At 41.5% G+C, this 25675-nt stretch overlaps 1 protein-coding gene across 5 annotated transcripts in view; it reads right to left on the minus strand.

The window, feature by feature from the left end:
- The window catches only part of NTRK2 (neurotrophic receptor tyrosine kinase 2), a 331718-nt gene that overhangs the window by 289375 nt on the left and 16668 nt on the right, over positions 1-25675 (minus strand). For all 5 annotated transcript variants that reach the window (XM_055309668.1, XM_055309666.1, XM_055309669.1 and 2 more), the window contains 4 exons: positions 12088-12162; positions 11904-11975; positions 6953-7021; positions 4105-4259 (listed from right to left, as the gene is read on the minus strand). In XM_055309668.1, coding sequence (XP_055165643.1) covers positions 4105-4259; positions 6953-7021; positions 11904-11975; positions 12088-12162 — 371 coding nt within the window. The remainder of the gene's footprint in view (positions 1-4104; positions 4260-6952; positions 7022-11903; positions 11976-12087; positions 12163-25675) is intronic.

Consider the following 25675-nt stretch of genomic DNA (forward strand, 5'->3'; position numbering starts at 1 on the left):
AAGAGCCCAAACTAGGAAACTGTGATGAAAAAAGTAATATGAGACTGAGCCCCAAACTGAAGCTTCCCCTTCTGATCTCAAATCTCCAGATATTACACACACACAAAAAAAAATTAAGATTTTATTTATTTATTCATGAGAGACACAGAGAGAGAGAGGCAAAGACACAGGCAGAGAGAGAAGCAGGATCCCCGTGGGGAGCCTGATGCAGAACTTGACCCCAGGATCCCGGGATCACGACATGAGCTGAAGGCAGACGCTCAACCACTGAGCCACCCAAGCGACCCGCAATTTTTTTTTTAAACTCCAGAACCATGTTGGCAAATGAGAAAACATACTGCTAGTGGATAAGACACTGTAAGAAGCCCCTGAACAATAAATAGAAAGTGAGAGTGGGATTAAAGAGAATCAACACAGCCCCAAAGAGACACATAAATATTCGCTGCACAACAGAGAGGCTCCAGGCTCCCAGACTGAAGGGGCAGATGGCAGGACACAGTAGAGCCCCACCTCGGCTGAGCCACGGGGCCACTGCTTAAGAAAACAAGTAGACACCACAGAAGGAATAGCCTTTCCACCTCCTGTCCCTACACACTCGCCGTGGACACAGCATCCAACAGAAGCTGTAGCTGCCCCCGACTAGAAGCAATGACTGCGGGAACCTTAGCAGAGAAAATCAGCACTGCTAGGTGTTGGTGACATCCTAGAGATACAGTGAACCCTGACATGGGAAGAGGTGTTTCAGTTACAAACAACAACCACCACAACAAAATCCAATCACTAAAGACTGCAGAAATTAGAAATTGATTGTTGAGAGGGGGAAAATCCCGTATCTGGAGAAATAGCTAAAGGGCAAAGTAGTCAATAAATCCACTTTCCCATAATGCAGCATAAAAGGACAAGAGGATAGGAAGTGTTGCTGGAGGCTGAGGGGTACAGAGGGTGGAGCCAGCAGTGTAGACCACAAACCACATAAATTAGAAAATTCTTCCAGAACTGCAGACCAAACTCCTTCACACCAAAAGAGTATACTGTGTGTCAAATAGTATAATTTTTTTAAAACCCACATACATCTAGTTACACTGTGGTAAATATTTTAGAGTAACATGGAAAAGGAGAAAATCTTCAAAGTCTCTAAGAAAGAAAAGAAAAGCATAGGTTACCTGTCGAGAAGCAAGCATAAGACTGGCCTCAGGCTTCTCATCGGTGACACTGAACACAAGGAGAACATAGTACAGTACCTGCAGAGGTCTGAAAGGGATTTTTTTTGAGTCTAGAATTTTATACTCAGCCAATTCCACTGAGAAGAAATAATACAATCTGATTTTCTACCAGGAAAGAAGTTGAACATTTAAAAAATTATCTGAAAGAAATATTAGAGGATACACAGCAGCAAAAAGAAAAGATCCTCCAAAAGGCAGTGGGATACAAAATTTAATGATAGATCCAAAGAAGTAGTGAATTTAAAAAAAAAAAAGTCAAGTAACGATCTACAAATAAAATTCTAGTTGACAACAATCTGAGAGATGGGAAGAGAAAGTAAAAGGAAATAAAAGTATCTTTTCCTGTCTTGTTGGAAGTGATTTCTAGATATTTACAAGAAAAAATACATCTTAATATGGACAGTGAATATTTGGGCATTATATATTTCCAAAAAAAAAAAAAAAAAACCAGAAACAGGGATCCCTGGGTGGCGCAGCGGTTTGGCGCCTGCCTTTGGCCCAGGGCGCGATCCTGGAGACCCGGGATCGAATCCCATGTCGAGCTCCCGGTGCATGGAGCCTGCTTCTCCCTCTGCCTGTGTCTCTGCCTCTCTCTCTGTCTCTCTCTCTGTGACTATCATAAATAAAAAAAAAAAAAACCCAGAAACATGATTTATAACTTTCAAACAAATTAAGAAAAAAATCATTAAAAACATTAGAAAGTAGAAGAAAAGGAAAACACTATAGAAAAATATAGACAAAGGCTATATATAGGCAATTCACCAATGAATAAACACAATGTCCCATATACACAGAAGATACCCAATGGTCATCAGGAAAAGGCAAACCAAAAAGAAATGACATACCTTTTTTTAGAAAAACAAATAATTAGTTTACTAATATCAAGGTAGGCTTTGCTGGAGTGGTTACAAATTGGTATAACTGTTTTTTAATGTGCAAACCATATAAGCCAAGATTTTTGCTATGTACTCCAGGAAAACCTTTTCTTTTTGTAACTACAAAATGTATCATCACTTGTGCAATTATAAATAAGTAAAAAATAGTTGGAAAAAAATTAACAAACAACGAAACAGTTTAAGAGTACAAAAGTGGTAGAGAAATAAGTCTACCCATTCACCTTTTTTTACATGTTGCTTTTTGAAAGCAGCATCAACATTGAAATTAATTGTGAATGTTACCATGAATGTAACCATCCTGATGCAGCAATCAAACGCATTCCCTCTGAATCAGGACAGTGAATTTCCGAGGTGCCTCATATACACAATTCATTGAGTAATTTATAAGAAACAAAAAATTACTAAAAAACTGACAAATTCATTAGGAAATATGAGGACTAGTTCCTTCTTACCCTTTCCCTCCACGATCCCAATGGCCTATCAACAACATGTTAGGTGGGGTGCGTTACTGAAAGCTATCAAGATAACATGGCCAGAAATTAAATTTTTTTTAAAAACCTGGTTTCAGGCAAGGGCAAAGCAGGTATCTATTAAGGGATGGTTTGTGAAATAAGAGCAGGAGTTAGATGCTCTCTCTTTCTTCCTCTCAGGGATCGTTGAACCAATGTGGTCACAACAGCCATGCGGACTTGGGAGCTGGCCAAGAGGCCAGGTGACTCAACACTGAATTTCTTGTCCCTCTAGGAGATTTCTCTCAGCGGTGCAAATGTATACCGGAACAGACCACAGTTGCCCTCTTATCAATCAGGAAAAGTTATATATTAAAAGTTCGGGTTTTTTGTTTTGTTTTGTTTTGTTTTGTTTGTTTTTTGTCTTTTTAAGTATTGACTAGCAAAGAAAGCTGAGAGAAGTTGGCAAGAGAACAAAGCCTGATTTCCCCATTAGGAAGCCAAAGGACTCTAGGAGAGAAAAATCTGTGGGAAGAGTAACTGCTGTCTTGTAAGCCCTTTCTGGGTAAAAAACAAATACTTATCTCTCCTTTTATGACATTCTCATTAAAAGTGAGCTGCAGCTATATTTTCTTTCCAGAAAAATTGACCTCAAACAATAAGAGTCTTCTGAAAACAAAGAATCAAATGTTTGTGGTTAATATACAGATTCCTCACAGACAAGAACCAGTTGCTACATGGCTTTCTGCTGTGTCACCAGCCGCTAGGCCAGGAGATCAAATATAATTGTGAGCTGATTAACTGGTTGTCTCTGCCTACGTGCGTATTATCAAGGTACATCACAGAAGCCCCCACTGGTAAAATCCTAACCGAAACACGTGAGTTTTCCTTCCTTACAAACGCACTGACACTCAGGGACATGTAACTTTAAATTCTGGAGGTGCAAATGCTGAGGAGGCGCGGGGCAAGATTGAGGAGGAGTCTGGAACTCCAAACATGGAAAAGCATGTATCAGGGCATATTCGTGGTGCTCCATCAGGAGACACAGACGTCTGCTAGCAAGACAAATTTAAAGAAATGTGCTAGATTAAACTGCATTTTCTTGTACTGTGAGGACATTTGATCACCACACGATCCTTCCCTCTCCTCAGCCTGGGTGCCAACCAAGTATATACACGGCAAACTGAAATATCGCGCTCTTCGCACATAGTCTTTGGATGGATGGATAAATGGATGGATACATGCATGAGCAGACAAATGAACAAAGGAACAATGGAACATAAGCAGTGCACTTTTTCTCCATGTGCTTCAAAGCCATCCATTCAGAATTAATATTCCACTTGCAAAAAATATTCAGCAAAGCTGCTCCCAGCTGATTTCTCCACACTGCACACAAACATTGCCCAGCTCACCAGAGACCTCAACAGCATACTATATAAAATCTGGGTAGTGATAATCCTCCCAGACTCTCTACCACACCAAGGCAATTAGAATAATTAATAGCAAGTAGAATTCATTGATTTGAAAGTAAATTACCACAATTGGGTATCTGCAGGTTTGCCAGGGGAATATTCTTGCTGCTTTCATTTAGGCAGTACAAATCCTGAGTTTCTGGGCTGGATTTAGTCTCCTGAAGAGTCTTGATCCACATAATATCACAGGAGCATGTAAATGGATTGCCCACCAGGATCCTACACGGAACAAAAATGAAACCTGATCAGGCTTCTCTTTTTGCAGTTTTAACTACACTAGTGTTTACAAAGCACTAAAACGTTATGAATTCATTCTGGCCAACAACCTTCAGAAGTCATACCCACCTTTATGGCTTCACAATACTTATTCATTCATTTATCTAATACTTACTGATCTTCTGCTACGTGCAAACACCACCGCTGGACTCTAAAGGATGCAAAGTGATACAAGACCTTTCACAATAATAAGAAAACAAGACAGGAACAGGAAGAACTATCATAGAAGCTAAAAAAGAATGTCTCATAAGATGGGGAAAAACAAGATGCCATAACAAATTTATCATGGCTATTATACCGTAATTCAGATCTTAAGTGAAGATGCCAATAGTTAAGTTGTCAGGAACGCTAACACACTTATTTCTGACCAGGCTAGAGAGTCAAGTGTTATCATTTAATCAGCTCAAACCACCGTGGAGAGCAGAGCAATGTCATCTGACCTAAAAATGAGACTGTAAATACAAAGTGAAGATGAAAATGTGAGAGCCAGTAAGGTGGCACGTGGCAGCTTTCTGCACGATTCAACCACAAATCAGCAGGACCAGGACGGATGCAAGAAAGTTGGAGTCCATGTGAATGAGAGACCCTGGAAGGGAACTCTTAGACCTTCGCGCGTGCGCGCGTGTGTGTGTGTGTGTGTGTGCACGCACACACACACACACACACCAAGCTCAGGATTTCTGAGGGCAAGGGCAAGTGAGCTCCAGATTGAGCCACTGAGCCCACTGTGGGAGGGTCTGCAAAGAGAAAGCCACTAGTCAGCAGAGCTGCCTGGACTCCTGTGGTCTACGATTTGGTAACAGAGGAAGTAGTCAAGAGGAAAATAAAAACCACAAGAAAAAAAAATCTTTAAATGCTTATTTATAATACTCAGTGGCCTATTTAAGATGAATTCCATTTATGGTAATGAGCCTTTAAATGAGGCCATTTACAATCGTTACATAGGCTCTGCCTGGCATTAACCACAATACTTAAGACTTCCTTGAGGACAGGACCTGGGCTTTGCAACATCATTTACTCCTGTGGTTTTCTGGTTGGGTTCTAAGAATCTCAGAGATCCCTGGAGACTCCTCCAGGAGTTTCTTTGGGGAAAATGTGGTCATGGAAGACTCGTTTAATTTGTGTCTGCTTGATTGCCTCCAAGTATCCCTCTAACACCAAAATAGAATTTGATGCTACTGGATACAGAATATAAGGCAGAAGAAGAGATCCATGGTGCTTAACCTCCAACTAATGTAAGATATTTCCTGGCATTCTTAGTATATGAAAAACTAAAGAATCTCTCAAAAAGAAAGGTATGATTGAATCCACAGAAGGGATAAAGAAGCGAAGGATCTTAGGTTGTAACTATAGCAATGGTCACATGACCACACACACTGGCAGACAGCTGGCTCCTTTCTTCAGTTCATGGGCAAACCCCTCTTTCAGTGATTGTTACAGCACATTACACTCCGCCGTTTAGGCCTCTAGCTGTCCCACTAGACAGCAGTATCCTAGAGCACAGAGAGCGCTCTCCTTACATCCCCACGGCCCAGTGTGCCTGAGTCTCATTTGCAACCAGGCACACAATTAACATTTGCTGAAATATGCTGCAGGGAGAAAACAGAGACCCGCTGAATTGAAATCAGAGCTCTAATGTCTGACCCATCAAGAAAATGTTCTGCAGTGAAGCTCAAAATTTTCACACTGCAAATCTCTCGCTCTGGTTCACAGCTTCCCGTAATTTTACATGCCCATTCCTGGCTTAGAAAGCTTACCATTTCAAGTCCGTGAATCTAGGGGAGTCCAAAATAACTGCCCATCACCAACACTCGGCACCAGGCGACCCTTGTCACAACCTCCTGACTTGTCTCTACTAATGGCATCTTCTCTTCTGCACATTTTCCTTGTGAACAGGGATGGACCATACAACTCAGGCAATATACAGCTTTGAGCAAAAGCTACAGCCTGGTATCCAAAGGCCTCATCCATCTGGGCCCCCCTCTGATACACAGAACCTCTGCTTTGGGGTTCTTTGGGCAACTTACCCATAGGAAAGTCAAGTTTCTATTTGCTTCATGGTGGTAACACAAGAATGGAGCACACCTGGAAATGCTGGCTATTGGTCATCAACACATTGCAAACTTTTCCCTATCATTTTACAGCAAAGGAAATTAGAGCATAAGGATAAATACTGAGCGCAGTGGAAGAAAACCTCACAAGGGTGGGCAGGGAGGAAGGAGGTCTACCTCTCCTACAATGTTCACTAAAGCACCAGCAGGCACTGGGGAGTTCTGTCTATGGCTGCTTCTTCCTTGATTGGCTTTGCTCTCCACTAGGGCCTGGACATCACAAGAACCACACAGACACTATGAGACTAAGTGCCCCCCCCCCATCTTTTTCTGTTTTCCTTCCTTTAGAAAACAAACCTTTGCATAAAAGCAACATTTAAACTCCTCCTAAATGATACCTCACTGTGGAGGTTACCGATGCACATTTTAATGAGGGAATAAAAAAACAAGTGGCCAAAACTGGACCAATAATTTTTCAAGAATTTTGATATAAAAATAGATCTGCAGCATCACTCATTTAAAAAAAATTAATTATTCTTCCTAAGAGACTGTTTCCCCGAATGCCACACAATAATCATTACTTACAGCTCAGTCAAGTCAAGGTGACGAAAATGTTTCCTAGACAAGCTTGTCAGTTTATTTCGGGTAAAATTGCTGAAAGAAACCAAGAACATTAAATGTGAATTTAAAATGTGACATCTCAAAAAAATAAATAAGTAAAATAAAATAAAATAAAATGTGACTTCTCAAGAATAAAGTACACAAATAAAGATTTTTTTTCCAAAATGTAATTTTATTTGATCATGGTTCATGCCTTCCTTCAACCATAAGCTCTTTCTTCCACCTCAGAATGACAACTTAGTTGTTCCTGCCTCTCCAGAAATTTTTGTATATAGGGGAGCAGGAGGGGTGGGAAAAACTTCCAAAATGTCTCTTTTTAACCTCTTTCTTAACCAAAAGTTTACTTTTCATATGCTGATTCAGAGCCAAGTTATATACCTCCTAGAGATCTCTGACCTCCTAAACAAGTAATAAGAGGAATTAATTTAATCTAATTTAAAATCATAAAACTCACTAGGGAAAAAGATGAATTAAAACTAAACAGCATTATGAATATTTTGAAATTATATGACAGACAAGACTGAATATAAATTGCATTTAACACATCCTTATAAGAAAGAATATACCCACTGATTGATAAACTGCTGGCAGTTTATATATGACTTCTAAATAACCAGATAATTCCATGATTAGGACAAGAACAACAAAATATCAGATAACAAGGAATATGTCAGATTTCATCTGAAACTATCTAGGGATACATCATTTTAAGATCTGGACCAACCAGTGATTTTGGGACACCTGGGTGGCTTAGTTGGTTAAGTGACTGCCTTCGGCTCAGGTCATGACCTCAGGGTCCTGGGAAGGAGCCCCACATTGGGATCCCTGCTCAGGGGACGGAATCTACTTCTCTTTCTTTCTCTGCCTCTCCCCCTCCCCTGTTCATTCTCACTCTGTCAACTAAATAAATAAAATAGTAAAAAACAAAACAAACAAACAAACAAACAAACAAACAAAATGGATCTGGACCAACCAGACAATGAAAAGCCAATGAAACCAAGTCATATTTGTGATTTAAAATATACTCATGAATCTATTGACATGTTCCAAATACTTAGTTTTATTCAATGGGCAAGAGTTTCCGTTTCCAATTATCAGTGCCATGAGGCCCTGAGCTAGAAAATTCAGAGCCATAATCTTGGCAGCTGACTTGTTCTGTGAATGTGTTTACTGGTTGAATTTATTTAAAAAGTGTCCAATGCTTGAGCCTCCAGACATGTGTTTAATAACTAGCAGGAATGTAAAACAAACATCAACTTTGACAAAAACAGCCAAGCCCTCAACAAATTATAATGAGCCTTCCAGTATCTGTCTCCTGCTCAGGAAAGCAAGTGTTGGGCCGAGAGATAAGAACCGGATGGATACTCAGGGTGACAGAGTCCCGGGCCCTTCCCAGAGGCTGGTCTGCTGTGTCAACCCAACAAACTCATGGGGTGTTCAGACAGTCCACTGTGTCTGAACCATCACCTGCAGGGAGGGGTTCTAGCCCAGGAGTTAACACATGAGCCCAGGCTAGTCACATGATCAATACAGAAAAAGTCACCCCGGGGTCCCCTGATTCAACAGTACATGTGTCCTCGCCCTGCCTCCTTCTACAGGGAAGAGTTCCACTCACCCAAACTCTACCTACACAAGGGTTCCCTCTTCCTTCTACACTCCCTTCTTCTGTCTTTACACTGAGCGTAAAGTGCTCACCCACGTGAAAAAATAATCCACCAGGAAGTTGTAAAATGTGCCCACATACATTTTTCTCTTTCCTTTTGGAACGTGAACTAAAGAATCAGTTCCACTGGAGTATCATACGTTGAAAACTCAAGTCTGCCAGTGTTCTCCAGGCATCGTCAGAAATTTCCACCCTCTGAAGGAAACACCAACAAAAGCATGACTCTCCCTCCCAGGAGGAAGCAGGAGAGAGGGGGCAGATCAGGAGGACACTCTGGTCAAGGTCTAGGGCAGCTCCGAAGCCCCAAGCCTGCACCAGGAGCAGCTGGCCCTGTTGGGCTGCCAGCAGCACAGTCCAGAGTGGGCTCACATGCAAAAGAACAAGACGAGTTTTATGAACCATACTTATTATCAGGGCCAAAAGCCAAAAAAGAGGAGGAGGGGAGGAAGAAAAATCAACAATTCTCTTACTGTTTGATGATGGAACTTTGCAAAAGAACTAATTAGCACCTCTGCAAAGCCCCTGGAAAATACAAACACTGGCTTTTCTCACAACCCCTGGGGTCTCAGACACCCGGTAGGAATTAAAGGCACCAAGAAATAAAAGTGATTCGTCACAGGGGCTGGGGAGAGTCACCTTGTGATGCTGAATCTGCCAGGGCAGAGGGAGGGATGGTGAGGCAGGATCCAATCCAAATCTCCCCTAAAACCCAAAGTGAAATAGATTGCCCTTGTGCACATTTTCATATTGTTGGGGAGGCTCAGAGATAATCAGTATGTCCCTGGAGTAAAGAGAAACAGCTTCTAATACACATTTCTTTTTCAGTTCCCTGGTATCTAAAGTGTTGATAGCTGAAGTAATTGCAGAAAGTCAGGAAGAATGAGCCAGCACTCGAGCCCTCAGTCATTAGCAGAGGTTGGGACTAAGGTCTGCAATGGGAGACACTGATTTGCTCCCTCCTGCCTCCCTGCCATTCTCAAAGCCAACTACTTTATTTAATTTAATTCTGGTGATTAGGAGCTTCTTTCGTCCATGAACACTGTATATCAAGCTTACCGGCATTACTGACTGTCTGAATATTGTCTAACTTCATTCTATCTTAATATTTGATCATGCCTAAAAATCTCAACAGAGTTTTTGCAGGTTGGCCAAGGACCTGACTTCCCGGCTACTGCCTTCTATTTTTTTTTTATTTTTTAAGGATTTTATTTTATTTATTCATGAGAGACACAGAGAGAGAGGCAGAGTCACAGGCAGAGGGAGAAGCAGGCTCCCCAAGGGGAGCCCGATGGGGAACTGGATGTGGGATCATGTCCTGAGCTGAAGGCAGACGTTCAACCGCTGAGCCATCGAGGCGTCCCCCGGCTACTACCTTTTAAATAAACTATACAAGATATGTCCATCTCTTTGGTTTTCCATTCTCAAAGGACACCTTTTTGGGAGTCAGGGATACATAGCTTGTTTTATAGAAGTTGTTTACAGCACACAGAACGCCATTAAAATTATTCTACCAAATATTACCCTGAAAAAATTCACCAGGTGGCTTTGGTTTTCATATAAACGGCAGGCAACAGTCAGGAAGGGAAAGTATTAAGAGGTAGAGTAAGCCCTCTTATGAATAAGTCCCCTTATAAATAAATAAGCTTATTACTAACACTACAGTTAGCCATAGCCTCCTGTACAAATCACATCTGTAGGAGAAATGATGGGGTAAAACAGCCAATAAAATGTGGTCAGGAGAGTAATTCAGGTGTAATACTGGCTGTAATGAAAATACCAGAACTCAATCACTGAGCTTATTAATTACATCTAAGTGATGGTTAGAGCATTTTGACTTTTTTTCTATCCAACTTCTCTTTTGTTTATGCTCTCAAGACCTATGCAGACATCAGATTTGTGCAGGCAAACCAACCACAGACATGATGCCGAAAAAGCATTTAAATGAAATGTGTTAATCAAGTTCCGTGGAATTTTATCACATTTTTGCTGAGTGTTTATATCTGAATTCCACAGACATTATTTTTAAATAGACTTCATCATTAACACCACCTATAAAATATGAACTGGCTTTAGGAAATTAAGGTTTTTCATAAAATCAACAAATCTATGTAGAATGTCCAGGCGACCTACTCCAGCAGAGTGATGTCTTTTATAACTGGCATGGAAATCAGCTGGGGAGCTGTTCTCCCCAAGGAAAGAAAAGCGGACAAATATTAGAAGAAAGGCTGGTTCTCTAATTATATGGATAGCATCGATTTTATTTACCCTGCTCTTATTGTAAGAGCAGGGCCAGGGGTGAGCCCTGGAGTCATAATTCTGTCACTTTTCACTGTGGATATGAGCAAATCCAAAAACTTCCTCAGTCTGATTTTATGTCCATGAAATGGGAACCAAAAAAGACCTTCCCTATCAATTGTCAGAAAATTCAAGTGAGATAATGCTGGAGAGAGTCTGTAGGTCAACTGTAGATGCATAGACACAGAAACATTGTTACAGAGAATTTGCAAAGTGCCAAAAGGCCAACAAATGCAAGGAACATTCCTTCACTGGACACCCAAAGAACACCATTCTGAGCTTAGGGGCAGGTGATCCTCTGTTTAATGAAGAAACTCTCAGGAAGGCCATCATCTGACAGGACGTAGCAGCAAAAAACCTGAGAATGCCCACTGTCTGTATTTCCAGCTGACCTCAGTTGACAAAGCATCAACATGACCTCGGTGCAAACACCTGCTACTTTATAATCGTCTGAACCTTTGGCAGGTCCTATGACTGATTTTTCTCCACTTTTATCAATCATGACAGAGAGCTTTGAGAAAGTGAACTTTCAAAAGAGGATCTACGGTGAGGGGGGTAGTATTGGTAATTCTTAGTTCCCTAAAAAGGCCAAGGCCAAGGCCAAGTTGGTTTCCTTCAACTCCACTAGTTTGATGTCTTCTAGGGAACATGTCATGATTCCAAGGAAAAGAATCAAGGACCCTGTACCAGGACATAGTTTTCACATCAGACTCTGTTGTTGGCCTCTTGCTCTGTCCAAGATGGAAATGGCCCAGAAATCCATGAAAGGGAATACACAGGCTGTTCTAAGTACCCCTCTGAAGCTATTAAAAAATCAAAGTGAACATTTCTAAGCCATTATCAGATCTGTGCTAAGTTTTAAAAAGGAGGTTGGAGTCTTGGAAAAGAAGGAAAAGAGAGGGGAAAAATATTGAGTACTTTGGGTCCCTGAGAACAAAAGAATGAAACTTTACTTACATGTGCTGTAAGTTGCTGTTTTTCAGAAATGCTTTATGAGCCACAAATTTTAATCCAGAGTCCACAATAGTCCTAAGAAAGCACATAATTGCACATATGTTAGAACGAAATGGTGAAGCCCACTTGATTATAACAGAGCATTAGTAAAAGTTCTGAGACAAGGCAGAAATTGTTGAGTACTCACAGATTCTTCAGTCCTGCATAAGCTTCAACATCATCTTCGTTGATGATTTCCAACCTTTTCTGATTGGCAATGTAACTGCAAAAAACACAGAGAGTGAAAACCCATCAGTCAGAATGCAGACAGTACATAAAAGAACGAGTAACTTCTATACCTCACCAGGGTGGTGAGCCCTCCCCATCCACCTGAACCCCACCCTTTTTCTTAAAGTACAGCAAAAGGAGGAAAAACTGAAATGTGGCTAAGAAGAAATCATGATTGAGTAGGTTTCAAGATCAATGACAGGTTCACCAAGTTTTCTTTTTTTTTTTTTCTCAATCCTGTATCACTTTCAACTAACAAATTCAGTCTGCCTCCCCTTTCAAGGCATCCCCTGTATACAGAGAGCAAAATAACCTGGAAACGTATCTGCTACCTCTCAAAAGTGTTTCATTCTTATGGTGATGGCTACAGGGCTGCTGGCATCATCACACACAAGACAGATCACATCTTTCTGCACACGCCAAGACAACCTGTCACTCCTTTTTACCTCCTAACACACCAAAGCAAATTCTCCTCCCCTTTCTGTCCCCCTCCTCCACTCCCTCCCTTTCTTCCCACTCCCTCTTTTCTTGGCCCAGCATCCCCCTTTATCTGCCTCTGTCACCACTAATACCAATTGCTCCTTCCAGGAACCACAGTTCACAAAGCCCACATGGCTCCAGTGCACTCTCTGTAGGAACCCTCCTCTTCCCCACCCACCAGACCCTCAAATACAGGAGGAAAGTGATGGCTGGCAGGACAGAGAATACCATCCCTCTGGTCATGATGAGTGGCTCAGAGATATACACGTGGCCTCAAGCAGACCAATGAGAATTTTCTCCAAAATTGAATAGGTGATTCGGGACAGAGAGACACTCTTAATCTGGGACCATAGCTGAAAAGATTATACAGGCCCAGCGCCTCCATGAGAAATTTTTCTGCCACAAGGAAAGAGACTGTCTAACAATGAAGTCAGCACATGGAAGGAAAAAGAGCTATGAGATAAAATAAGACAGAGAACCCTGAAAAATGCCATTTGAGCCTTTGGATCCAGATAGCTCTGAGGTTAGATGTCACTAACGGAAGTTTGATATGAATTTCTGTCACTTCCAACCAACAAAATCCCTGGTAATACAAACACAGAGCTATTACAACTATCACGATGGAATTTCCTTGTGCTAGTTATCTGAGTAGCTGTCTATTTATTTTTCTTAGGTCATAACCTATTTAAAGACAACCGGATCCTATCTATAATTCTTAATATGCACCGTAGCAGCTAGCAAAGTACCTTGCACAAGGTAAGTATTCAAAAGATAAAGGGTACATAGATAGGTGGATGTGTGGGTGGGTGGGTACATGGATGGACGGATCGATGGATGGACAGACTGACATATGCATGGGTCCCTTCTACACCATCCAAAAAAGAAAAAAAATAGATGTCAAGATGTGTGGTAAGAATTGGGGCACCACTTTGGAAAATAAATTCTAAAAATAAAGAAAAGAAAATGTTCTGAGAGAGCAAAATCACACCAAACAAAAATAATTTTCAAAGCATCCAAATAAACATTGTTCTCTGTTTCATAAAAAAATCAGCCTCCAAGAGGAATATCTGGGTGGCTCAGTGGTTGAGTATCTGCCTTTGGCTCAGGTCATAAACCCAGGATCCTGAGATCAAGTTCCGCATCGAGATCCCCACAGGGAGCCTGCTTCTTCCTCTGTCTATGTATCTGCCACTATGTCTTTCATGAATAAATTTAAAACAATCTTAAAAAAAGCAGCCTCCAAGATAGAGCATCTTCTGCTCAAATATCTTTATTCTCCCTGATATCTTGCCTTTGGCTCAGGTCATAAACCCAGGATCCTGAGATCAAGTTCCGCATCAAGATCCCCACAGGGAGCCTGCTTCTTCCTCTGTCTATGTATCTGCCACTATGTCTTTCATGAATAAATTAAAAAAAATCTTAAAAAAAGCAGCCTCCAAGATAGAGCATCTTCTGCTCAAATATCTTTATTCTCCCTGATATCTTGGGCCTGGGACTTACTAAATGTGCAGGAAGGATCCATTCCCTTCTCTCCTACTACTCTGGGAGGAAACACTTTTAAGACTCCTAATGCTCAATTTTCAACATCAAGATTTTTTATGAAATGTTTCTAAATCATCACACTTTAGATTATTTAAATTATTCCACTAATATTTTCAATAGATACCACAGTGACCTCCCTCCTCTAAATTATCTCCCAATAAGAACTTCATTCCAGAGACCCCCTAGATATTAATGCTTTTTTCATGTAACTGGCAGCAAAAAAGGGCAGAGAGCATGGGCAAGGTTTCCTTTGCAGTCACAGCCAGGATTTCCAGAGAAGTCTGTTCCTGCCTTCCAGCTGTTCTAGGGGGATGTCTGTCACTGTTCTGAAATCTTCTAAGAGTTTTTCAGCTCTCTCGGTGGGATCATCATTGTATCCTCCATACTTATGACAGGGCCTCGATACTCAACAGGTACTTAGTCAACATCTGTAGCAAAGAGCATTTATCTTTAGCTTTTTTTTAGTTATTGATGGCCTTTGTTTTTTTATTTCATTTGTCATGGAATTTTTTAATCTATAAACTTCCCAGTTTTATTCAATAAAATACAATGAGCTAACATAAATTAGAATGGCGGCATGGCTGGGTGGCTCAGCGGTTGAGCGTCTGCCTTTGACTCCGCGGCATGATCCCGGACTCCCGGGATCAAGTCCTACATCAGGCTCCCTGCATGGAGCCTGCTTCTCCCTCTGTCTGTTTCTGCCTCTCTCTCTCTGTGTCTCTCATGATTAAATAAATAAAATCTTAAAAAAAAATTAGAATGGAGGACACAGAAGGAAAAAAAGGCAGAGATATCAACAGAACTAGGAATTAGGTTCAAAATACATATGCTTGTTAGTAAAGGGCACTGGGCTTAATTCTAAGCTTTCCAGTCACTGATACCATAGAAAAGAAGAAAAAGGAGATAAATTTCATTGGTGGTAAATTCACAGTGTTCACGAGATGAAAATATGTCAGACATTAAGCAAAGCATAACAGTTTTTGTTTTTTTGTTTTTTTTTTTTGTTTGTTTGTTTGTTTTTTTTTTTTTTTGCATAACAGTTTTTGGACCTAAGACTGGACAGGAGATTTTTCTGAAAAACCATAAAAAGAACCATGTGAAATTATGAAAAAATGGTCACTAGAGAATACTCTTCTACTGTGGAGGTAGCAACGCCCTGGATAAATCATGAATGTTTCTCCTAATCAGAATGGAAAAAAAACAACAGAAGAACTGGATTAAAAGGTGGCTAAATGCCCTCCAGATGCCAAGAACTGCCCTTCGTAAATTACCACCTGCAGAGATAACCGCAACATAGCTGCTGGCTATAAACTGCTCATCCATTCTACACACCCCTTCAAGAAACTTTCCTCAGCCAGCATGAAGTGAGGAATCACAGGATTAGAATGGAAACCAGTGCAGGTAATAACTGACAATTCACAGAAGGGAAACTCAGCGGCCAAACAGATGAAAAGCTGCCCATCCCACAAGGAATCTGAAATGCAAATTAAAATAAGGACATACCACTCCTCTCCCATTAGTTGAACAACATGTTTAAAGTCTGGCAATATAAAGCATTTCTAAGAATGTGGGGAATTTCTTTTACATTGTCGGAGGCATTGTAAATTGGTACAATCACTTTGAAGAGTAGTTTATCCTGGAAAATGATACATCAACACACTTTACAACCCAGTAATCCCATTTCCAGATATTTACCTGAGAAAAATCCTTACACATGCACACACAGAGACATATACAAGAATATTCACTGTAATAAAGTCAGAATTCAAAGTCAGAAACAACCCAAGTGTGCAATAATTAAGAAACAGAGAAGGCACCTGGTTGGCCCAGTTGGAAGAGCATGCAACTCTTGATCTTGAGGTCATGACTTCAGGACCCACATTGGGTGTAGAGATTACTTAAATAAGTATTTTTTTAAAGAAAGAAAGAAATATAAAACAACCAGAGGGGAAGTAAGAAGAGGTTGGGGAAAACAGGTGTCGGGATTAAGGAGTTCACCTGTCATGATGAGCATGGATGATGTATGGAAATGTTGAATCACTATGTTGTATACTTGAAATTAATATTATACTGCATGTTAATATACTATAATTAACATTTAAATTTTTAAAAAATAAACAGAAAAAATAAGGTTTAATTGAACTAGATATTTGTATTTTAGTAGAAAGAGATCTTCAGGCTAAGTGAGAAGGCAAAATAAGCAAAATTGCACACAGATATGTACATATGATATATAACAATTTATGTGAGCTTTAAAAAACACACAGAAAACAACATCACTTAATGCTCACAGTCTAGGATATTTGTCAAGCCTAAAAAGAAGACTAAAGGAAGGCCACCTTGGGAAAAGAGGATGGATTTGGGATTTAAAAAATTAAACTATTTCTCTTATTAAACTAGAAAATCACTCTTATTAAAAGAGAAAAGACAGGGATCCCTGGGTGGTGCAGCAGTTTGGCGCCAGCCTTTGGCCCAGGACGCGATCCTGGAGACCCAGGATCGAGTCCCATGTCGGGCTCCCAGTGCATGGAGCCTGCTTCTCCCTCTGCCTATGTCTCTGCCTCTCTCTCTCTGTGTGTGTGACTATCATAAAAAAAAAATAAATAAATAAAATAAAAAAAGAGAAAAAACATAACAAAAAACAGACAAAAACGTTGTGTTGGTTCTGAATGTAAGTACACAAAGTATTTTTATGTCGTTATTTTTTTTTTGAAATTTTTTAATTTAGGAAGAAAAAAGAAAGAAAGGAGGATGGAAAAAAGGGAAGGAGAGAAATGGAAAAAGACAGAGAAAGCCATACAAGTGAAGTGACTGCAGGGAAGCTGGACCCCAGAGCTTTGAAGTTACAAGGTCAAATATACTTGGGCAATTGGTTCCGTGGACCATGGAAAAGACAGTCTGAAAACCTTCTGTTCTCTGTCCCAGAGCCTGGACAGGAACCAGCAGACAAAGGAGCATGTTGGGCTGCCCCCTACTGGTGATTTCCAAGTGCCTCCGGCAAGACCTTGGCAACACCGGCGTTTTGAGCTCTCCCACTCACTGGAGCCACCAGTAACGCAGCAGCTGTGGAGACCGTTCCAGGGTTAGGGAGGAGAGAGAAAGTGGCGACCAGGGCACACAACTGGAAGGTGTGCATGCAGGCAAGGCTTTCCCATCACTCCAGTCAAAGTGCTGTGAAACTATGAGGGCTCTTGACTGAGTCAAACTTGGCTTAATAAAAGCACGTCTCCAAGAAGGGTGTCATTCCCCCTCAAAGCAGTGGGAAGGGCCACCATTTTGGCGCAAGCCTTTCTCAGGGGCTTTCTTTCTGTGACAACCCCTAACTCCTCTGACCTATGCCCACTGTTCTGGAAAGCTGAGGTCCCAGGGGTTTCAAGACACAAGACGTCCACCCTGAGCCCATGTCCCAGCACCTACCTGTCTGATAAGAAATCTCATATGAGTTCAGCAGAGCTTTGATATTTCACAGAAAACTAAGCCTCTGCCATCCTAACCTGCAGACCCTGCCTCCATTCTCTTTTAGGCAAGTCAGCAGACTTTAAATGGTGACACACAGATGCAGCAGGTTTGGGTTTCCTTCCTTTGATACTCTTTAACATTTTCTCCATGTATCTCCTTGGCCTCTCAGCCCCTGTGGCGCCCCCACTCCATCAGTCATCTGCCTAGACTGTTGTCACTGTTGGCCTGCAACCCTCCTGTTTTGTCCAAATATGCCTTCTTTCTTTCTCAAATCTAAATACAGGACCTTGTATTATGAGGGTTGTTTTCATTGTTGCTTTTCATTTTTGCTACATCCCAGAATCATTGCCTATTGCCCTAAAAGCTGAATTGTGTATTCAAGGGGCTTTTCAATGAATTCACCCACATCTATTCTGGGACCCTACATTACCTAGAATACTGACTGATTTCTAGCCAACACCAAAATAGCTTTTTTCTAATCAGAATATTTTTATACCATCAGTTGGCAACCTTTTTTTTTTTTATAGCATTTATTGTACCATCCTAACTTTGTACTTAAGAATTAGAGAGAATCAGAATGCCTGGGAAGCTCAGTGGTTGAGCGGCTACCTTAGGCTCAGGGCATGATCTCGGGGTCCTGGGATCGAATCCCACATTGGGCTCCCTGCATGGAGCCTGCTTCTCCCTCTGCCTGTGTCTCGGCCTCTCTCTCTTTCTCTCTCTCTCCCCCTGTGTGTGTCTCATGAATAAATAAGTAAAATCTTAAAAAAAAAAAAAAGAATTAGAATCAGAACGTCTGGGAAGCTTAGTGGTTGAGCGGCTGCCTTCACCTCAGGGCATGATCCCAGGGTCCTGGGATTGAGACCCACACTGGGCTCCCTGCAGGGAGCTTGCTTCTCCCTCTACGTATGTCTCTGCCTCTCTCTGTGTCTCTCATGAAAGAATAAACAAAATCTTAAAAAAAAAAAAAAGAATATGAGAGAATGAAGGTTCTTTATGTTCCCACAACTGTATTTTTCTCTTAACCTACCTGACTCCCCAACTGAGCTGTTAAACTCCTCAGAGGGAAGGGTCCTAGGCATCTCACTGCATCTGTGCTTCCTAGCACATAGTTGATATTCTCAGGATGTCATTGACTTAAAACAATCAAACAGATCCACGGGTCCTCCACTTGGGAGTTTCTTTTATCACATCGGAAAGACCAGAAATACCTACACATGTGTGATAACAGGAAACAATCACATAGAAAACAAAGAAAGTAAAGACAGTATAAGAGGAAGTGCCAATTGCAAAAGCAAAATTAGTCCAATCTAAAAGCAAATTTAGATGGCAAGCATACAATATATTCAAACCAATTAATTTCTTTAATGATGACAACTATTTGCCCTAGGAAGATGACCACTGATTTGCCATTGACCCCCTCAGGCTCGAGAATGTTAAGACTACAAATGGCCTCCAAGAGTCTTCAGATCCATTGGTTCTTTTTTTTATTTTTATTTTTTTTTAAATTCATTTATTCATGAGAGACACAGAGAGAGACAGAGACACAGCAGAGGGAGAAGCAGGCTCCTTGCAGGGAGCCCAATGTGGGATTCGATCCCCGGGCCATGGGATCACGCCCTGAGCCAAAGGCAGATGCTCAACCACTGAGCAGGTATCCCCAGATCCAGTAGTGGTCCTTGACCAAGGAGGAGGAGATGCCATCTGGAGGACAGCACTCATTGCCACAGTATTTGATAAGCAGATAAGAGAAGGGTCCAAGCAGAGGTACAAGTACCCATGCTGAAAGGACACAGAGGAAGGAACTACAAGATGTAGCTGGGCAGGTTAGCAGAGGCCTAAATGGAGGTCAGGGCTTTCAGGGTGACCAGAAAGTCGAAAGGTAAAGAATTTGAATATTAGCAAAATCCATACTATTTGCCATTTTGTTCTGTATTGTAACTAAAGCTTCTCCAGTCTCAACCTGACATCCAGGACCCTCACTAAGACATCTTCTTAGTGAATTGCTTCTCCTTAAGCTTAACAAAAAGCTTATGGGTGGCTTTTCAGAAAAGAAGAGAGAGAAGAGGGAATTTTAGGGAAAATTCACAGAAACATTTCTGAATTATAGATTCCTGGAAAGGGTACTCAACCCATTTGAAAAGATTTCACATTGGTTTGAACAGCCTACCAAATAATTCCTACAGGTAATCTTCCAAAGTAACAAAGAGTGGCTTTAATGCATCTTGTCTTCATGTGTATTAGCTTAACAGCAGTATTATTCAAAAGTAAAATTTTCCTTTAGCTTACATTTTATTGCCTGAACTTTACTTTGGCAACACATCAGAAAGAAATAGAAACAGCAGTGACTATTTCTAATGGCCACTCTTCCAAATGGAATCACTTCCTGCTACCCTGGCCACCCTCCACTACCCACTACTACCAAATAAATAAATAAGCAAGAATTCATACTGCCACATGAGATTGTGATGTGCACCCAGGCTTATAGCCATGGGGTGAGGCACTTCAATATTAATGTTGATGGGATCCTCTCTGCCATAGATTTCTTTCATAAGGAATACAATAATCCTTAAAAAATACTGTCCTTAAAAAAAAAATACTGTCCTTGGTCTCTGGGTTCACAGCAAGGCAGCTTCAGTTTCTCAACAAAAATTCTGAGTTTTGAAAGTCAATCCCCAAACAGATGCAAATGATACTCTGATGGACCAAAGCAAGACTCTCAGTTTATTCTTGCAGGAATCGACCCAAGAGATTGGTCCACTTTTTTGAGAGGTTACATTGCCCCAACTCTGAAGACATGGATGCAGAGAAGACCAAATAATATGCTCAACCTGAATTCAAAGGGCTTACTAGTGCATGCTGATTGGCATTAGCACTTCCAGCTTCTTTTTGGCCACGGGCATTAAGGAGCACAAGTAATTCCCTTTGGTGGAGTGCTGTGGGCCAGGCACTGGGTCATCCAGGGATGACCCTTAAGGGTGCTGTCTGACACAAAAATGCTACTAGGAGAGCACTCTAATTGCTTCTGCTCTTCAGAAGAGGAAACAGAGGCAAAACCATGCCAGGTCACTTCTCCAAGGTCACACAGCTGCCCAAACAGGATCTGAACCCCTGTCTACCTGCCTCTGGATTACAAGCTGGGGGCTACAGACCACACCATTAGGACCGTGGACTTGCAAATCCAGCACAGAATGGTTTATAAAACTTCTACAAAACGGACCTTCAAAGATAATCAAGGCCTAAAAACAATAGTCAATGAAGAAGAATGAGGACATTTTACAGGATGGTCTCATGCATTCTACGTACATAGAGCTGTAACAGGAGAGAAATGGAAAATCTTCAGATTCTTCCACAATGCCAAACTCTGAGAACTGCAGTTTCCTAGAAGAGCCCAACTGCCCTGGGAATTTAAGAATTCAAGTGACTGGGATAATCAGTGGTGTTGTGTGAGGGATAAGCACACTCTGCTAGCTTTACCTCTTATGAACTATACGACCAGGGACAGGTCCCCATGCCTCAGTTTCCTCATCTGTAAGGATGTTAGGGAAATTAGGAGACAGCCCCATCAGAGGGACATCTGAGGTCCCATCTAAGGAGTTCAATTAATTCCAGTCATGACCAATGATCAGCAGAAGACAAAGGTTCCAGGGCTGGCCTGGTCACTACCCAGCTGCGGGGCTTCCTGTAGACTGCCTCCTGTGGCCACGCCCATGGAAGAGGACATTGGACTTGATAATGTCTCAGTTCCCTTCAGCACACACATTATAAGAAAACGGCAGCAAAATCTTATGAAGAAAAATTACTCTCTAGGTTTCTGAGTATTTATATAGCATTTTCTTCATCTCTCTCTAGCAACAGGGGCTTGCCAACAAGAAACACTATATTTTATGGCCCAAGAAATTGATTGTGAAAAAAGAAGAAACCTTAAAGTTGGCTTTCTACCTAAAATATACTGGTCTTCTCCCCAGGGAATGTGAGTTTAATTGTACTGATTAGCATAGCCTTCCATACAGACTCAGGACTGGCCCCTGGCCCACAAATCATGTGACAGGTAAATCTTATAAACTGACCAGAAGTCACAGCAGTCACATGTGGTCCAGATCAACATCCAGTCAACATGGGGTCTTTTTTTTTAAAAAAACATTTTCTTGTCTGTCTCCAACTTTTCCAAAAATGGGAAGATTTCACATTTTACAATTCTGAATTTTCATATTCTTAAAAAAAAAAAAAAAACTGAAGGTCCACCAAACTGGACTAGCATTTCTTCCTGGCAACAGTCAGGAAGAGCTGAGTAACACCACCCCTGGAGGTTTGGGGCACATTTCCAGTTGGTCCTATTCCCGACTGCTCTCGGCTATTTCACTGCCCCATGGAAAGATTTTATGACACTTGACTTAATTCTTGCCTGTGATTTCCCCTGAGATATCAATGCTCCAACTATTCTACACCAATAGGTCACCTCCACGCACAAACATCCCTACAAGTCTCATCAAATAAAACAACACAGAGGCCCACAATAAAAATACCTCATTAAAAAACAAAATTATGTCTACCTGTCCCAGAGCTTTAGAAGCATCCTGTGTTCCTAAAAACTAAAACTGACATAAACCTAAGCCAAGTTTAATTTTATACTTGGTAGAGTGGTGAATATAATGCCCAGGAAAAGCAAGAGATGTGGGTTTTTCCTGATCAAAAACACACGGTTTTCTTTCCAACTAATTTGATATCATTGTATATTTCACACTAGGTCTCAGAGCTTTGGAGAAGTCACAACCACCTACCATGAGCAAATGGAAAGACAAGTAACTAAACATGTACAGTGACATACTTTTCCCACATTAAGCGAGGAGTCCTACGGTGGAAACGGTCCGAGAGCCGACTACTGTCAAGAAGAGGCTCAAGATAGAATCAAGCTAAAATTTTTATTGTGGGTGGGTATCCTTCAACGTTGGTCAATAGGAAGCCACCAACAATACGAGTTGGCTCACTGGGGGACTTAGGCTGCACTTTGCATCTAATTCATCCTGGCAGGCCCTCAAGGGGCCATCCCTCTTGGGGTTAGGGACTCCCCAGGAGCCTGAGCTGCCTTTTCCTCTGGCTGGGGCACAGCCTGGTCACACGTGCTCCTAACAGCTTCTAGACTAAAACCATCTCTGCTGTGCTCTGTGGGAGGAACTCCAAGGTCTCAACAGAGCATCTGCCCACGTTCTGGGGCCACTGAAGGGCTGCTTCCCTGGCAGGTCTGGATCTGCCTGCTGTTACCTCCCCAGCTCATGTGCAGCTGCGGACAGGGTGGCTTCCACCTGAATGAGCACACAGTCTGGCCTGCTAGGTCTTTATAAAAAGGATGTCAGCCCCACCATCTGCTTGTCTGGTTTCCAAAGAGAATGGATCTGGCCTTAACCAGTACCAGAAATGAGAATTTTCCAGGCTCTGGTCAGAGGAGACATCTTCAAATCATCTGTAGTCCAGCTTCTAGTCTAGCAAAGCCTGGTTCAGCAAAAGGTACTGGTGACGGGAGACCGGGCTCCTGCGTTGCATTAGTTTTATAATTCCAAGCACCAGGAGATTACATTTTGGGGCCACTTTAGCCTCCTTGCAGAATGAACGTCCTTGTCACTTCCCCCAACTGTCACTGGTTTTCTTGGTAAGAAGAAAATGAAATCTATGTCTGCGTTTTTCACAAAAGCTGCAAATTACATCACTCATTGTCCCCGCAAAAGAAATTCCTTCCAGAACGTAGTGCCAGACAAAGCTATGTTCCTGTGGAATTAGTAGGCATTCTCTTTACCAATAATGAGCTTCTCTTTTCACTGCCAGGAAGTTGAGAACAAATGTTGTGCTCAGTTACAGCAACTATGTCAACCATTTGAGTTAGCTGGGAGTTCTAGCCCATTTTTTCACTCCTTATTCCCTCCCTCTCATTTTTACCTTCTTGACCTTCCCATGTAAAGTTATTATCACCAGTTATTCAAATACCAATGATAAAGTGAATAATTGTGACATTTCTAGCATTCATTCAATGCCAATTAAGTGGCCATTATGAACAATAGGCTAAGGCTATGGAATTGCCTAGAGTCGTTTTCAAGAAATGGATTAGTAAATAATTTAATCCATGATGTTTTTAGGTTTTGGAGTGATTGTTCACAAAGTCTTCTTGCAACTCCAATCCAACACATGAATAAATTATCTTGTTTAAAAAAAAAAAAAAAAGATGTTTTGGGGAGCCCAGGTAGCTCAGCGGTTTAGTGCTGCCTTCAGCCCAGGGCCTGATCCTGGAGACCCGGGATCGAGTCCCATGTTAGGCTCCCTGCATGGAGCCTACTTCTCCCTCTGCCTGTGTCTCTGCTTCTCTCATGAATAAATAAATAAATAATCATAAGAAAAGATGTCTTTTCCTCTTTCCCTGTTATTGCAGGCCAATCAATGTTTCACTTACGACTAGTGAAGTACTTCCAATGATTAGCCCAGGTCTTAAGAATTCTAAGAAGTGTTCAAGTCAGCACTAATCACAACTTAACACGGTTCTGAAAGCTCTTGGACTCTCGTCAGGTCAAATCATTCCATATGAAGAGCATTTTTTGAACTAATATTTCTGCTCCAGCTTTAGGACAGATCAAGCACGGCACCGAGAAAAAAAAAATGAGCATCAGGCATAACGTCAAGAAAAGAGAATGATTCAAGTGGTAAAATTTTAGGATCTCTGTGTGAAGGTCTGTTTTGATTTTGGCACAATTTTTCATCCAACATTTATAGGCTGTGGGAGTAAGGGGAGCGATAGAATGTGAGCAACACTTCCAATTTTATCTTCACTGGTTTCACTTCACATGTTAACCTTTAGTCATTTTTACAGAAGGTTAGAGATTACTTTCTTGGAGTGAAACTACAAAGATGCTGCTGAAAAGGGATCCCAGTCGTAAGTGGTTGTGTAAGGCCACAATAAAGAGAAGCTATTTTGCAGAGAGGAAGTGTGAGTGCATCTAAAAATCCTAAGCAGATCTCTGACAAAAACTGTAATTCAAGGAATATATCACAGTTCAAAAGGATGTGTATTTTTGAGGTACCTACTGTTGTCAAATTCACAAGAGACCAAAGGTAAAAGGGAGGTTGCCTGGAACTGCAGGGAAGGGAGTGGGGAGTTGTTGTTTATTGGGTACAGAGTTTCAGTTTTGCAAAATGATAAGGACTTTGGAGATGGATGGTGGTGATGGTTGCATAAAGGTGTGAATGAACTTTGGCCACTGAAATGTACCTGTAAAAAATGGTGAAGACAGTAAATTTCATGTTATTTCCCCATAACGTTTTAAAAGATTTGTTTTAAAGATTCTATTTATTTACTCATGAGAAACAGGGGGAGAGAGGCAGAGACATATGCAGAGGAAGAAGCAGGCTCCCTGTGGGGAACCCAATGTGGCACTAGATCCCAGGACCCCAAGATCACGACCTGAGCCAAAGGCAGACATTCAACCACTGAGCCACCCAGGTGTCCCTAAAAGATCTTTTCTTAAAAGGCTTCACAATTAAAGAGTGAGAGAGACAGTTAAAAAAAAAATAAGTGATATGCAAAGTAACTGATAAGCACCAGACTCCAAGGGAGCTGTTATCAACAACCTAATAGGGTTGCCTGGGTGGCTCAGTGCTTGAGCGTCTGCCTTTGCCTCAGGTTGTGACCCCGGGGTCCCAGGATCGAGTCCCTGGATCGAGTCCCTGGATCGAGTCCCTCCATCCGGCCTCCTGCATGAAACCTGCTTCTCCCTCTGCCTGTGTCTCTGCCTCTCTCTGTGTGTCTCTCATGAATAAATAAATAAAATCTTTAATAAAATAAAATAAAATGGACCAGGCCTACAAAGTTGCAGAATAAAGACAGTGACCTGAATAATAGCTACATCTGAGCCCGTGCAGAGGACTGCTTGGCACACAAATGGTCAATGTCCCAATCAGGGGAGCAGTCCAGGTCCCACATATGAGAGTAATAGCAAAAAAGCAAAAAAGCAACAGTTGTATGAAAAGAACCAACGCCCTTTAAC

The sequence above is a fragment of the Nyctereutes procyonoides genome, unplaced genomic scaffold, assembly GCF_905146905.1.
Source record: "Nyctereutes procyonoides isolate TBG_1078 unplaced genomic scaffold, NYPRO_anot_genome, whole genome shotgun sequence".
Taxonomy (NCBI): Eukaryota; Metazoa; Chordata; class Mammalia; order Carnivora; family Canidae; genus Nyctereutes; species Nyctereutes procyonoides.